Source organism: Thermobia domestica, chromosome 4 (assembly GCF_964235325.1).
Source record: "Thermobia domestica chromosome 4, izTheDome1.hap1.1, whole genome shotgun sequence".
NCBI lineage: Eukaryota > Metazoa > Arthropoda > Insecta > Zygentoma > Lepismatidae > Thermobia > Thermobia domestica.
Window position 1 is genome coordinate 333,837,528 of NC_137457.1, and position 17,731 is coordinate 333,855,258.

A 17,731-nucleotide genomic window follows, 5' to 3' on the forward strand; every position below is an offset into this window, starting at 1 on the left:
CACTAGAAACCAGTGTACAGAAATGCATTAACTTTTCTCTTGATTAGTACAAGAAACCCATACAGAAACAAATGTGAAAAATTATAAATAATGTTTTCTATATAACAGCAGTCTCTAATTATCGTCTTAATTAGATATACGACAAAAAACGTTTTTTTTTTTTCAAAGTATTATTATGTGGTTGTCAAAGAAAATGAAATATTTTAGTTTTACGTCCTATAATTATAAATAAAGGCCTAGCTGGTTAGGCTAAAGGAGAGGGTGATGATGAGAAATGAATGAAGTGATGGAATGTTGAAAGTGGCAAGAAACAGGAGAACCCCGAGAAAACCCACGCACACAGTGCTGTCAACCACAAAATCCACTTGGCGCGGTCTAAGATTGAACCAGGGACCCCACTCACCATGAACCACCACTGAGCCACCGTGGCCTCCGGTCGTGAAAGATTTACACGGATGAATCTATAACGTATCAGTGAGGAAACTCTAATTAAGGTTTCATTTACATAACTTTCTTCTTTAGTTCAGCATCGAATTGTTTTCTGGAGTACTTCTAATCTGAGCTAATATTTAAAACTCTAAAAACATGGCATATAATTGAAAATATTGACGAAATACTGCTGTCGATGTATGTTTTTCCGTACCTCCCTCGAAAGAGGACGGATAAGCGCTGTGACCGAAATCCTTCAATAGTTGGATTCGAACAGGATTCTTTTCCCAAAGTATAGGGAAGGCTTCCTTCGTAAGAGGGTGGCGCTGAAGTATGTTTCACATGTTTTCCGAGGACATATTTGAAACAATAAGGCTCTAATGGGAATAACAGAAGTAAGAAAATGCTGTATTTATATATGCCTTCTATATTAGACAACATATGGATAAACATATTTGTTACAAACATTATGTTTGTATTACATAAAATGTATTTTGTATTTGAGGTGATTTAAAATATATCGCAACATAAAAATTGTTCTCTGCACAGTTTTCCAATTCTCAGTTGAGGAAAAAAAAGGCACACTAATGTATTTACCTTATTTCGATCTTAAGTTCAGTCAAATTAAGAAGTCAATCACGAAGTAAACCATAGGATATAGTCCACATGACTAAATAATATCCCTGACGCCCCACACAGGTAACAATATTTGTTTTTTTTTCTGTAAGTTGATATATATTTCGGTTTGTGTTCTTAAAATACTATGTGGTGTGAGTAGTACCAACACTTTTAGTTGCCCTACTTGTTTTTAATAAAGGAACTTTGCAGTGCAGTGAAGAAAAACGAACAATTGGAATATCGGTTTTTAGACGTCTTCTTCTTCTTTCATTGTTGAAGAAAGTGAGCAAAAGCAACTCCTGAAACTTTCTCACCTTGTTAAATGTTACCGCATATTACAGATTATTTACTGTGTCACATTTAAGAAAAAAAATGTACCAGGTTGCAAAAAAGAATTCCCGAAGGGGAAAATAATGAAAATTGTCACAAGCAGTGCTTTTTTTTTTTTGAAAAACACGGTGTCAGTACTCACCACGAGTAAATTATCACGCTCTGCCCTCTACTAATCAACTCTTCTTCATTTTCCAAAATTATTTCACAAATACAAAAATAGAAAACGGCTATAAAAATCGCAAATTTTAAAAGAAATCCAATAAAAAAGTACCAGTACTGCCTATAGCCAGAAATATTATATATAGCATCTTTCGCTAAACACTTTATTAGATGCGAACGAGAGAGAGAGAGAGAGAGAGAGAGAGAGAGAGAGAGAGAGAGAGAGAGAGAGAGAGAGAGAGAAAAAAAATTTGGCACCATTCGAAAAATATTGAAAGCGGAAGCTCTAGCAAATTTGAACCGCTTCTGGTTGCGGTTGGCAATGTTATGTTCTCTTGAAACTCTGAACAGATTGCAAAAAAGCCGCTTCTCGATATTTGTTACAGTTTTTGCTCTGATACGGACAGACATAAACGTGCTATAACACCTTTAACATTTATGCTTAACATAGATTGGACATCTAAAAGCGTAGGGTACAAATGCACTGAATTTGCGAGCATGGCGTGACAATATCTTTCAAGCAGCTGAATATGTGGCAAGAGAAAATACTGACAAATATACAACCTAAGACAAAATATAGTGTTTAATTTTTGGGTGTAACTAACAGTCCCCACATTAAGAGTCTTCATCCCGGCGAAATTAAAACACCGCTAATTTTACAGTAATTATGTGATATCTTCAAATAGATAAAAGATAATTGAAATATGGAACAAGAGCGTCCTAGACAATATTATTTTCCGTGAGGTATCGTTATCATAAGTCACCTAGTGGTTTTCCGTTTTCAGCTGTTTAGAAACGCGAAAATACATGCCGATTTTCAAAATGGCTCGAATGATAACGGTTTCTCATGTAAAATAATACTGTCTAGGGCGCTCTTGTTCCATATTTCAATTATCTTTTATCTAATTGAAGATATCACATAATTACTGTAAAATTAGCGGTATTTTAATTTCGCCGGGATGAAGACTCTTAAATGCTTCAAGTGAAATGGCCAGACTGTGACTAAAATCTTTGAATTAGTGTATCTTCAAACGAAATATTGGGTTCAATACCGGCTTTCAATAAAGAGCTATATACGTATCTCATCAGGATCAACTTTTGGGGCATAGTGCACATTACAAAGATTTCCCGTAAGATCTCAGAAGTCAATCAGTGTTAGGTCTGTTCAACACCTGGATGTTGCCTTGATGTGTATTAAAGAAAACAAAACCGGAACACGTGTTCATTACGATTTCTAGTATAATATTCAGTTCTTAGACTTGCTCTAAGAACACATATTCACTTCGGCATTGTAGCGTAATACACCGCATACATAAGGACCTCGGTTCGTCTCATTAAGACTCCATGAAATACATGCTAGTAAACTTTTATTTTTAACTTTTTTTTTTTCAAAAGGAAATTTTCAACAACAACTATTAATATGAATATCTTTGTATATAACGAAATAACGTAAAGCCTAACAACAAACAAATAATAAAAAATCGTTTAAAGCTTATATTTTTTGGCTCTGAAGGAGCAAACTATGACAGCTCTATATAACTGGTTTTTTAAAGGAGCAAAAATCTTTACGAAATTTTAACACACAAGAAGAATGAATATTGCAGTAAACGCACGAGTTGATTAAATGATTTTCAGTGCGTATCAAACGGAATCAAATTAATAATCACGAAGAAATATAAAAAAAGCACTCCAAAATAGAAAGATATACCGAAAGTCATTCACTACTACGTCGTAACAATTTCTAGTTAAGTAGCCAAAATACCATTACTAATTTCTAGATTTAATTTCAATATTACTAATATCCACTGATCTCAGGAGAAAAAGAAAAGGTTTGAATTTAGAAAACATTAGCCTAATTAAATAGCCTCCCAAGACAGTAAATATAGCAAACTTAAATGTTACCAATACTTTTTCTATTCAACTCATTTTCGACGTTATCAAATGGAACAGAAGGAATTCACAACATTCCTCTACCTCACCTGTCCATAGAACTAAAGATTACACGTTCAGTTGAACAGGTTTTTGATTCGGCCACTAGATGTCAGGTCAAACGGTGACATCGCAGTCAAGACTTAGACTCAGCTCACCCTAGCGTTAAAAACGCGAATCACTTAATCAAAGCGAGCATTTACCGTCACATAGATGGATTACAAGATCTTTCCAAAAACATTTACATTTTTTTTTTCTCGAACGAAAATTCACGCTACATAATAAAGTGCCTCCCGCATTTAAAAAATATTTTTTTTTTTTATAAAGATTTTCCAGATAGTGAATTTGAGTTGTAATTTTATAAAGTTCATATTTCCAATGTCACTCGATAAGAAAAGAATAGATCTCTTACTTGTTGTTTCCCAGGCCTGGATTACTTGTATATACGTACATATCCTTCTTAGTCGAGACATGGCACTGCACTCAATGACAGGATCTTTAAGGTTGATCTCTGGAATTGCTCCTTGCACCAGTTGGATGACAACATTGACAACAGGACTGACAACATAACAAGCGTCGTGGACAATACAGAACTCGATCACAATACATTCCTGCAGGATACAAACACAACGAACAGTATTCTTACAAAAATAAACATAATATAAATTTATACACTATTTACATAGGTTCTCTAACTAGACTTTGAATTTACTCCTTTAATTTTTAACCTTGATTTTCATTTACTGTATCATCTGAAGTTCGGGGAGGGTAATACTTTTTTATATACATTACATGTCTTTTTAATTTCTTAGTGGGATCTTCAACAGATTCTAACCATACTGTATTCTTTGTCGGATAATTCAAAATACGGAATGGGCCAGAATATTGCAACGCAAATTTTGGGTTAAACTTTTTATCCAAAGAAGCTTTCATAATCTTTTTAACGAGAACTAGTTCCCCTACTTGAAGAGTACAAGGAACTCTCTTTTTGTTATAAAGCTTTTCTTTTCGGAGCCACGCCTTTTCTATATTTGTCATGATCGTTTTGCTAATCTCTTCTTTATTTGTAGAGGACTCTACTATACCTAAGTTTAACAGCCAAATTACATCCATAGGGTTGAACATTTTACGCCCCAAGAAAACTTCAGAAGGTGTTTTCTTAGTTTCTGAATTTATACTGACATTCATGGTGTATTGAACTTGTCTAATGAAATCAACCCATTTCGTTTGGTTTTGATGAATGTAAGATCTTAATATTAGACGAATTACCTTATTCTGTCTTTCAACTAAGTTAGAGCTAGGAGAGTAGCTAGATGTAGTAACATTCTGAATACCCCTGCTAAAAAGAAAGTTCTTAAAGGTCGTAGACATAAAATATGATCCTTGATCATGAACCAGCTTATTACATAACCCATAAAACATAAAGATCTTTTCTAATTTGTCACATATGAGACGTGAACTTAAGGTTCTCAAAGGTTCCATTACAACGAATCTACTAGCAGCATCTACAAGAACTAGGATATATTTAAATCCCTTACTGCTAGGCAAAGGCCCTAAGGTATCTAAGTAATAAGTGTGACATGGATAGATTATTTTCCTGGAATAATATTCTCCGTATTTAAGAGTGTTCCTATCATTCGATTTTTGACAGACAATACATTGGCGTATATAGTTCCTAATTTCATCGAACATATTTTTCCAAGTAAATTTAGATGCTATCTTAGCTATCGTGCGGGAAATCCCACTGTGACCTCCCCCTACAACTTCATCATGATGATATTTTATAACTGTATTTACCATTGATTTTGGTACTACTGCTCTTAGACCACCATTCACTCTACCATTGGTTTTCTTTAACAAGATATTATTTTTAAGACTATAATTTCTTACATTTTCACCACTTTCTATTTTATCTATAATTTCTTTCAACTCCGTATCTTCGCGTTGATATTTATGCAAAGGTTCATTTAATAAAGGCTCTTCCCACAAATTAAAATACGATACATGTACCTCTTTGCCTTCAAACTCATCAATTTCTACAATTTCCTCAGATGGAGGAGTAAACTCCGTGTATTGATAAATACGGCTTAAATAATCTGCAAGATGATTACGGCGTGAGCGCAGATAAACTACATCAAACTTATACTTACTGATACGCTCGATCAGATACCCATATTTGCGCTGACGTTTGTGGTTACGCAATATCCAAGTTAGGCTGGAATTATCTGAGAAAACAGTAAATTTTTTAAACAGATACATATCAAATTTCGAAAGTGCTAAACAAAGAGCACGAGCCTCCAATTCGAATATATTCTTTGACCATTCACTCTCTGGAATCGCCTTAGACCAAAAATATACGGGTCGAAGTTTACCTGTATCATCATACTGTGATAAAATAGCACTATAATTTTTACAACTACTATCACAGTGTATAACAAATGGCTCTCTAAAGTCTGGTATTTTCAGGACAACATGATCTACTATTGCCTCTTTAATTTTATTTAACAAATCATCTTCTTCCTTTCCCCACCGAAAAGGGACCTTTTCAGATTTCAACTTGTACAAAGGTGCTAAATATTCTGAATAACCTGGCAAAAATTTTAAATAATATGACACAAAACCTATCAACCTTGCTAATGCTCTCCTATTACGAGGCTTAGGTAGATTCTTTATAATTTCAACTCTATCTGGATCGATTTTCATATTTCCATCTTCAAACTCATATCCTAAATATTTTATTTTTTTTTTAAACAAAAAGGTTTTTCTAGGAGAGATGGTTATTCCCCATTCTTTTAATCGAGCAAACACCTTTTCTAAAATTTCCTTATGTGTTTCTACATCATTGGTATGTATACAAATGTCGTCAACAAACAGATCTAAATGTTCACCAATTAAGTCTTTAAATATTTTATTTAAAACTCTAGTTAATGCAAATCCGGAATGACAGAAACCCATTGGCATAGTTTTGAAAGCTAAGAGTCTAGTTGGTGTAGCAAATACAGTGTATTTTTGAGATTCTTTTGCTAATTTTAACTGAAAATAGCTAAGCTTTAGATCTAATTTTGAATAAATTTTATGACCTCCTATATTTGCTATAGACGCTTCAACATTGGGAGTTGGATACCCTGAAGCTACCACCTTCCTATTAATATTAGAGTAATTGACTACAAGCCGCTTAGACTTGTCATTATTGACAACTAAGAAGCAAGGTGACACATAAGGTGAGCTATCTACTTCTTCAACCACATTTCTAGCTATTAGATCGTCTACGAATTTCTCGAGTTCATTCAATTTATGTTTGGCTAGCGGATATGGTTGAGTCACCGAAGGACTCTTATCTTCAAGCTGGATTTCTATTTCATAATCTTTAATTGTACCTAGTTTATCAGTGACTACATCCGGATATCTAGAAATAAGATCTTTAACATAGCTTGCAAGATCAGGTGAATATAAATTTGTCAACACATCAACTGTACCTTTTTTTTCGTCCTCCTTGTGATCCGGTGAAGAATGATCTGGTTGGAAACTCCTTTCAGCTTGGCAAGATGTTGAGGGAACCCCCTGCTGTCCTACACCACTGGGACCAGCTTCAGCATACAAGGCAGCCGACGATCTGGGATCAGCTCCTTTTCCTCCCACATCAGCATTCCCATAACTCACGACAGACTCTCTTCCCCGATGACAAACATTTTGAGATTCAGGATTGTGTCTCCCATTCAGACCACTGCCGGTTGAGCAAGGTGACAAGGGTCGTTCCTGGGCAACCCTGAAATTAGAAACTGGAGCACAGAAGTTGTTCTCACATGGTCTCTCGGAGTTAGAAGCTAACTTTACAGTAAGATTTTCTCGAGGAAAATGCACTAAGTTTTTGGCGTAGTCCACATAGACTTGGTGTTCGTGTAAAAAAGGTGTACCGAGCAAAAGGTTAAGTTCAGTTTCCTCAACTACTGCAAACCAATCCACAAATTTCTTGCGTTTTATGAAAAATATAACTTGCACTAATTCCTTACTTGTTTTAGTTCCAGGTATACCCGAAATCGAAATGTTCACTGTTTTAGTTTTTGGTCTACATTTTTCTTTAAGTTTATTTAAAAATGCTCTACCGATTAAATTTATAGATGAGCCACTATCAATCACACAAAAGACATTTTCGTGACAAACTGACACTACTATTTTTGCCACATTTTGTTGAGAAGTTAAGTTTTCAGTTGGCAAAATTCCACATGCATTATTTTCACACCTTTCTAATTGTTTAGAATTATAATTGCATATTACTGAATGATGAGTAGGTTTCCCACAAGTATTACACCCACCATATATCTTAGCATTAGAAAAAGCAGGCTTTTTACTAAAGAATTTAGGTTGCGGGCGAGAAAAAGTATTACTCCCATAAGAAATACGTACTGGTTGGTTAGAGGAAACGGTACGAAAATCCTTGGTATATCTTAAGTTTGAATCGTATGACCTAGCAAAATCTAATAAAAGTTGCTTACTGGTTGGAATTTGCGTTAAAACAAGTACATTCCTTACTTCAGGCGTTACTAAATTGCACACGAGTGTACAAAATTCTTCCTCACACATGGGAATACACAAAATGTTCAAAACACAGATCTTTTCTTGAACGAAATCATAAAATGGTTCGGACGTTCTCATTATACGATATAAATGTTCCTGGGTGAATTTCATACGTGCTATAGTAGACACAAATAACTGAAGCAACCTTTCAGATATATGGCGCCATTCTAAGGTTTCATTCAACAGTACTTGCATCTCCCTATACGCATCACCATTAAGTTTACCCAAAACCGAAACCAAAATCACTTCATCCGGTGCAATTCCACGTGATATCAAAAGTTCCACCTTCAGTAAGAACTGACAGAAAGCCAAACTATCACTTCCGTCTACGTACGGAATATCATGAAGTTGATTTTGCACAGATTTATACACAGTTTCTGATAAATACTTATCAAACTTAAAACCGTATCCCAAAGGTTGATTTAATTTAGGCTGTGAACTTATGGGTCCACATTGTAAGGTTCTACCCATCAAGTTACTTTGACTTTGTTCACTAATAGGTTCATTACCAATATTACTCCTATAAAATGTCTTAACATAAGTGGTTCGATCACTTTCGTCCGTAAAAGATTGAAAATTTTGCATATGGTTTTTACTGTACATCAAACTTGTGCTAGGTGGTTCTCTATATTGACTTACATTTTCATTAACTTTAACATATCCCAGAGGTTCCATGGTTACATTTTCACTATGTCTATGACAAGGGCCTTTATTTCCACTAACGTGAGCATTATTTGGGTTCTCTATACGCGAAATTACACTCTCACTCATAGTAACATCGCCTAAAGTGTGGCCACTCCATACTAAATCGGTACCAAAAGACGTATTATTTTCTCTATCTGTATCACAAAATTTGCCAAATTGATCCATAAGGGATTCGAATTTTGAAGGTTAAACACTTCCTAAAGGGGTTTTTACTTTTAATAAATTTTGAGAGCAAAAATACACGCCTACTAATTTTCCTCTTACAAAAGCATTTATATTCTACATTCATGGAGCCTTCTCGGCCTACAGAGAACCGAGTTCTATGGACAGGTGATTTAATATATTTTCTATGTAGCGTAATACACCGCATACATAAGGACCTCGGTTCGTCTCATTAAGACTCCATGAAATACATGCTAGTAAACTTTTATTTTTAACTTTTTTTTTTTCAAAAGGAAATTTTCAACAACAACTATTAATATGAATATCTTTGTATATAACGAAATAACGTAAAGCCTAACAACAAACAAATAATAAAAAATCGTTTAAAGCTTATATTTTTTGGCTCTGAAGGAGCAAACTATGACAGCTCTATATAACTGGTTTTTTAAAGGAGCAAAAATCTTTACGAAATTTTAACACACAAGAAGAATGAATATTGCAGTAAACGCACGAGTTGATTAAATGATTTTCAGTGCGTATCAAACGGAATCAAATTAATAATCACGAAGAAATATAAAAAAAGCACTCCAAAATAGAAAGATATACCGAAAGTCATTCACTACTACGTCGTAACAATTTCTAGTTAAGTAGCCAAAATACCATTACTAATTTCTAGATTTAATTTCAATATTACTAATATCCACTGATCTCAGGAGAAAAAGAAAAGGTTTGAATTAAGAAAACATTAGCCTAATTAAATAGCCTCCCAAGACAGTAAATATAGCAAACTTAAATGTTACCAATACTTTTTCTATTCAACTCATTTTCGACGTTATCAAATGGAACAGAAGGAATTCACAACATTCCTCTACCTCACCTGTCCATAGAACTAAAGATTACACGTTCAGTTGAACAGGTTTTTGATTCGGCCACTAGATGTCAGGTCAAACGGTGACATCGCAGTCAAGACTTAGACTCAGCTCACCCTAGCGTTAAAAACGCGAATCACTTAATCAAAGCGAGCATTTACCGTCACATAGATGGATTACAAGATCTTTCCAAAAACATTTACATTTTTTTTTTCTCGAACGAAAATTCACGCTACAGCATTTTAAACAAAAACTAATTTCGAGTTTTAGATCCGTATCATATCAAATAAGTAATGCTTACTACCGTGTCTGCTAGTACTGGGACTATCTTGGTACACAAGACAATTGCAAACATTAGTATGACATTTCTATGACGAGAACTATAGATTTCTTGGCAATTACATATTTCAAATTTAAGAATGCTAAACACAAATTCACAAATTACAGGACAATTCTAGAATAGACCTAGTACATTTGAATGCATTTCCAACGATATGCAATATGTGGCAGTAGGGTCTTTGGAATAATTACAGGATGCAACAAATACTTTCATTCAATATAACGTCAAAAATGTAGTAGTACCTGCGAAAAGACATTTGCTGTTCTGTCTACGTAAACAGGGCTGCCTATATTGTTTAGTTTAAGCTGGATTTGTAAGTGAAAGAAAGAGACCGCTATTTCTTCTTATTTGTTTTTATTTTAAACCATCTTTCGAGCTCCCTCTATATGTTAAATTGTTATAACGTACCCTTGAAGAACATTAGTATATATATATATATATATTGTCCCTATGTGTCTCCAACATCAGAATAAAAAAGACCCCCCCTAACGAAAAGTTGAGATGTATTGGCAATTCTAGCACTTTTATGTTTTTTCGCGAGAGTGACAAGCAGGCCCGTAGCCAGCCTCCAAATTTAGGGGGGGCTAAATGTAAATTAGGGTGGGCACACACACACACACACACACAGAGAGAGACATTATATATATATATATATATATATATATATATATATAATGTCTGTCTCCGTGTGTGATGATCAGTAATTTCTTATGCTCTTAAAACTAAAACTACGGCGTGAAGGAATTATTGTTAAAATTTTCCCCTATAGCGTTAGTACAACTGTACCTGAAAGCTAGAATACTATGTGTTTCCCTTTTATTTATTTGTTATGGCAACAAAATATTTCTTCCGTTTTCTCATCTTCAAGGAAATAAAAAAAAACTAAAAAAAATAGTTGGCCGAACGAACCAATCTTTAAAATTTCCAAAGAATTAGTACAGGAAATAGTTTTTTTTTTTTTTTTTTAATTTTCGATTGACTGAAAAAATATTTCTGAAACTTGAAAACATATAGAGAGTAATGAGATTTAATACTATCTTCAAAGAGATTCTACAGAGAAGGGTCTCAAAATCTTAAATCGATATTTTGAAATACATGTGGCCTAAACAAATATATGCATATTGGAAAAATGAAATTAACATCTTACTTGTATTATTATTTACATCTCTTTAGATATATCACGCGCTTTATTTTACACTTGTACTTCTAAACATTTTTTGATCAGTTTTTTATGGTGATGTTCGAAAGAAATAATGATATGTTTATGGGTTTATGGGTTTTTGCTATCTACAAATTTATAAATTTCATAAGATTAAGAAACACAAACACAACACGCATATATACACTCCTCTTGTTGGCACACTATAGTAGAAACAAGTTGAACATTTGAACAATCACTAACAACACAATCACAGTATAAGTCTCCTTGTTTTGGATGCTGCCAATCTTAGAACAATTGTGTCCAGATCGAGGTTTCTGGTGATGTCCATGTTGTAACTCAACAAAGCAAGATCGGCACGGTGAAGTTAATGTACAACTCCTTTTGAAAAATGCCCTAACAAAGAAGGAATTCCTCTCACCTGAAGTAGTCCTATATAACGGTTGGCCGGCTTTAGGGCAGAAATTTAGTAAAGAAAATATTCAAATTTACAAACGTATAATTTCTAATTGCTTTCTTTTTAGTAACTGAAAAAATACTTTTTGCATAACAGCTGTGAATTCCATTTTGTCACAACACATTTCAATTTATAGACGTCGCGGACCCCCGGGGTCCGCGGACTCCAGTTTGAGAACCACTGCTCTAGACTCTTTGGAACATACTATCAACAATCATTTAGGACGATTGCTACTAAAGTCATGTTTAAGTAAAAATAATCTACTATGTTTTGGTCCTCGAGCATTCAAATAAGAAATAACTCAAAAAAAGTTCCCTTTTCTAGCGCAGTTACCTCCTTTCTCGAAACGAAATTGATAAGAGAAGTAACAGTTCATTAAATATTCGTTGTATAGTACAGTTCGTATCAAAGTATACATGAAATTCTTCTTTACATTGCACAAATAAGAATTCGAGATCAATTGCTTTCGTAGGTACTAAAAAAGTTTAAGTTAAGAACTAATGACTTAAACAGCTATTTACTTATTTCTATTGTTACTTTATTGTTACAATTGTTACTTTTGTGGGCTACCCCGTAGCCTCATGGGTACAGCGCTCGTCTGGTTTCGGGTTCAAACCGTACTGGGAGTCCTCGGATTCAAACCGATGGTGATTTGGATGTTACTTTAAGCTATAGGTCCCGTGTCTATATAGCCTCCCTGCTGAAGAGGGACGCTAAACTCCCCAACGCACCCTGTTTTAAGTCAAATGTCAAATTTCAAATTTATAAAGCATTATACATATTATCATCTAATAAGGTTCAATTTTTAATTGAAAATTCTGTTTTTCCTATAAGTGCAACTACTACCTCCGTTTAGTCCGCTGCATTTTTTGTTTACATACCAGAAGATTGCATGGTATTCTTTTACAAAATAGTAACTCTGGATGATTAGGCTTACGTCTGATGATCTGCATGAACATTTGATTCTGGCACCAAAGATTGGCAACAATTATTAAATTATTTTAATATAAGTATCTAATAATTCATCCTCGATAAAGATTAAGTGAATTGAACTTATCTTTAGTTTAAAGATATATTTAAAATATTGCTTACCTATTGCAAGTTATTTAACAAATAGTCAAGTGCTGCTACACTACAATTCTCACTCTTCAATTCAACTTCGGTGCATCTTCAGAAACCAGCATCGATCAACTTTCAATTACAACCATGTTTAACTCACAACACAACCAGAGTAAATACAATTCAGAAAAGGAGACTTATCTTACTCCGTTATAACATGACAAAAAACTTAGTCAAAATTCCCCCTCCCCCTCTCACCATGTCCAATATACACAAAACTAACCCATAAGCGAGCCATAGACGCACGCACTTGCATTACCAACATGTATGAAAGGTTTCTTTCATCATGCATCTTAAAAGAATTTTTTGCCCACACACGTACCAACGTGCTGTCCAACATACTGAAAGTAGTTTGAGAAATGTGGAGGACGAGGAAACGCGTGCTTTTTCTTTCTGCAACTGCACGACCTTGGCATGCGACGGAGGAGAGACTCACGTGATTTCTTCCGCTGTCGTGATTGGCGGACCTAAATATAAAACAGCCACCTTGCATGAACGAGCCCATACACGGTAAACATGCACGCAGAACGGCAAAAACATCAAACATGTTTTCAGAAGATTTTGAAAACTTTTAACATGAATGAACGAGGCCATACACGATCAACTTGCCTGTGGTTTTATCATTTTTCATACAAGTCGGGCTGTTTCTTCAGGCATGTGTTTACGTGTATGGGCTGCTATACACGTGTGTGATTTAGAGCGAAACAGTTGTGACCCCCTGTTGAGGGATGCTATCTTTTCAATCTCTCGCATATTGACTGAAAGCCAATGACTCACAACAAAAGGATGTTTTCAGTTGCAAATTCCAAAAAGGACAGGAAGAAGTAAACTCTTCGTCCGCAGATTAAGGTAAAAGTATGTTGTTTCTGAACACAAATGCATGTTTGAAGATAGAATAACCATAAATTATTTTTCTCCTGCAGCGAGGGTCGTTTGCACATGAAGAAAAAAAAAAAAAGATAAAGAAACCAGTCTCACGCTGAAAGAAATATTATAATAATTCAAAGAAGCGTAGCGCACAAATAGGCCAATACTTTAAATGAGGATAATAAAAGTAAATTTTAATTTAGCACTCTAAAGTACATTTGGAAATATATTTTCTTCCAACATTTCAGTCAGTGTTCGAATTAAACTTTCGAACGAGAGGGTGATGTTTATGTATTGTTGCTGTAAATGTGGAAGGCGAAAATTTATCACAGACAGGGATGTTATGTTACTTCTGTGATACGAGCCGGACATAAATTTTTACCGAAGGGGAATTTCCCCGGCATCCCCCGTTAATTCGAACTATGATTTTAGTTAGGGGGCTGCAAAAAATTTAGAGGAGGCTGAGCCCGCCCTAGCCCCCCTCTGACTACGGGCCTGGTGACAAGTACTTTTACATGTCCCGGTAAACGCCCCCCCCCTCCCCGAGACCCGCTGGTTCGAATTAAAAAAAAAAAACGCTTCGTCTTGATCTGGGACCTAGACCAAATTTTGGTAACTCGGTCCACTCGTCTGATCCCCAGGCCGCACACATACACAAAGACAGACAAACACACAAACAAACTCTATTTTATTTATATTAGATTCTTCGTTCAATAATTGTGCAGATGAAAGATTTGAAAAATACAAAAAACTGGTCATTGTAGAACTAATAAATTATAGAAAATTTAGTATATATCAACAACTTCTTCCATACGGCAAACTGAATGACTTGATATCCACCTTTCCTAGCACTTTTTGCTCAGATCAGCTTAAAAATGAACTTATCAACTTATGTTCCGATAGTAATCAACACATTTCTCTTCCCGAATACTTGAAATATATTCTCAGTAATGAACTTTAAAACGTATATCAGAGAGACAACAAAGCTGCTAAATATGGTATTGAACCAGTGGCGGCCGGTGGATTGTGGTTTCGTGTGTTGCAGTACGAACGATAAGAGACAGAAGATATAAAGTTGACTCACTGACTAATCAACATAACTTTAGATGCAAATGCTATGTGAAATGTTAAATTAAATAAAATTCTATTTTTAAAAAATAAAAAATGCAGAGCATTTTATCCGATTAACCACCTTAATTAATTAGTAAGTTCATTCTCCTCTCTTTGATTGGAGCAAATCTGTCTAATACATGATGGTTGAACTCTGGTATTCTTATTGTCAGGTCTTTTTCGATGGAAAGCATAACCAATGGTGATAACCTTTCTTGGGACATTCAATTCCTTGAAAGTGTCAATACTTTCTTATGTGGAAAAAAACTTTTCGCCTTTTGATAACGCCATAGGTACAGTTAATATTAATTTCAGAAGTTTTGTAGATTCACTAAATATTTTTTCTAGATTATTTCGAACGATTCATTCTAGCAAACTCAGTCCCTGACAGTGATCCGAATTCCTCTTCAGCGTTGACTGAAGAGAGTTCGTAGCAGAGATTAGTGTTATAAAAAAATGTACATTGAACACACTTTATTCACAGTTTATCCAGGAAAATTTAAAATAAATTGAGGAAATGTATCTGGTGCAAACAACACTACTGCATAAGATATCCTGTAAACTTAAACTGGATTTTTTTTTCGAACACTCTCCTGAATTGCCCTTTGCTTGTTTTGTCTAAGCCTTAATTGCAAATTTTTCCTCAGTTGAAAGCTGGTCAATGTTTTTTGTAAGTTATTTACAGAAGTCATGGTATACAATTCATTCAGAATTTGTAGGTTATTTACAGAATTAAAGCACACACAATAAAATTAAACCTAATAATTAAAAGCCAAACCAACTGATACAAAATAGGTACTGGTATATGAATTCCGAATATCACATATTCATACATCAACACACACACATGTGCGTAAAAGAAAAAACTACATTCCTAATCATCCGTCTTGCTTGTTACACAATGCACGATGAACACAATATACTTCCACATGAGGCAAAACAATGCTTACCAAAGTGATATGTTCTGGAAAGGAAACCTCGAAACCCGCCAGATGAAGGATCAGCATGTAACAGAAGCCAAAAAAATCAAAGAACATCAAAACAAACAGCACTGCCAGTTCTACACCCATAAATGTTAACTGGGAGGGGTCCAAAGTATTTGAGGAAGGTCGAATACGTCTACATAACATGGAACCTGTCTTATACTACACCCGAAAAGACGATAAGTAATTCTTACTTACTGTCACCTATATTTTTAGAAAAAAATATAGAACGATTATTTTTATAAGAAGAGTACATGATGAGACGTAAAACAAAATATTTAACCTACATCAATCGTTTCTCTGTTAAACAAGTATAGTTCGCTAAGAAAATTTACAAATGTTAGTCAAGTTTCGAAATTTTTGGGATGTCCGGACCCGGTGGACCCCTCTCGTGGCTACGCCCCTGAGCATTGCTAACTAGTCCCAAATTCAATGTGGCGTTCCCCATCATACAGTTTTATGTGGAAATTATCAAGAGTATAAAAAAAAATATGTTTATACTAAAATACTATCCACAGTGGGGGGAGGGGAGCGATTCTGCATACAGACTTATTAATATTTGATTCACAAATTACTGTAGAAGAAGCCTTCATTACAATATAAGCTAAGAATTAACTTGTAAATGCGGGTCTACTTTCATTTGTTTTCTCCTCTACTAGATATTTTCTTCCTTATTTTGTGATTTTGCAACCACTTTTTTTAATTGTCATTATATTGATTTGCTTCAGTATGGTCCTGTAATTTAGAAATATGAATGCATAAAAACAAATTCCAGTTGTTAATTGCTAGAGAAATAAAATTTAGAAATCTTATTTAGCGCGAAAAACCTTCTCGTTCACTGGAAACCGTCCTCTGTTGCAGAAGCACTGCAACGACCAGTCCCTTTAACTTCTGAGATAGGGGAAAGGAGACTTAACATTTGCTCCAATTGCCGCGCTAAAGGAATCTGGTCGTTGCATGCTCGCTGCAACACAATGTAAATTAGAGACTCTGTGACGGATTATTTTTCGCTTTTTAAAACGGATTAACGGAACGGACAGTTACAGAAGTAAAAAAATATGTTATTTAAAGTGTATATATGCAAGTATTAAAAAGTATTTTTTCTGTTCTTTACTACTATTGATAATATATATATATATATATATATATATATATATATATATATATATATATATATATTTTAAATACTTTGGTCGTTGCGCAACGCTGCAACACTAACATTAGCCGCCACTGTATTGAACATTCCATCAACTTCAGTTTTTCGAAAACATTCATTGAGTGCCCTGAAAAGCGAAAACTTGCTTAACGAACAGCATGACAGATTATGAACACTTCCTGAATTACGGACACTTACAATAAAGAACCTGGTGTGGAAGCTTTGTAGGATCCCTGAATCCAAAGAAAGAGATATTAATATTTTCGCCGAATTGAACAACAGGGTATGGAACATTTAGAAGACTTAAGGTATTAGGTAAGTCAGGTCCTATTTGGTATTAGGTTTAACTTTACAGCTCATTTCTAAGATATTTAGAAATGACTATCCCTAAAGAGGGTATGGGGAACTAATGCCCCATTTCTAGCAAAATTTCATTAATTATAAAATGTTATACTTAAAGGAACAGAGTAATCCTTTATTACAAAGACTATTGAAAACTTAAACATTAATACTATATTTATGAATTATCAGGGGTCATCTTACTTGGAATAGTGATTAGTGTATATTAGCATCCTTTATACAGTATAAAATATCAGAACTAAAAAGCAAATACTCTACAAATATCTATCTATCTATTTATATATATATGTGTGTGTTTACCGTTTTTTACAACACGCTTCGCCACTAGCTAGAAATAGGAAAAACAACCCTAGTCAGAAGAAGATAATTATTGAAATATAGTCACACAGAAACCGTTAGTT

At 34.5% G+C, this 17,731-nt stretch overlaps 1 protein-coding gene across 3 annotated transcripts in view; it reads right to left on the reverse strand.

Moving 5' to 3' along the window:
• The window catches only part of LOC145684481 (guanine nucleotide exchange factor DBS), a 295,537-nt gene that overhangs the window by 233,284 nt on the left and 44,522 nt on the right, over window positions 1–17,731 (reverse strand). The window contains exon 1 of one of the 3 annotated variants that reach the window (XM_081756925.1): window positions 3,920–4,042. The exons of the other annotated variants lie outside the window; for them this stretch is intronic. Coding sequence (XP_081613051.1) covers window positions 3,920–3,941 — 22 coding nt within the window. The 5' untranslated portion in view covers window positions 3,942–4,042. Of the gene's footprint in view, window positions 1–3,919; window positions 4,043–17,731 lie in introns of those variants that run through there. 3 annotated transcript variants of the gene reach the window in all.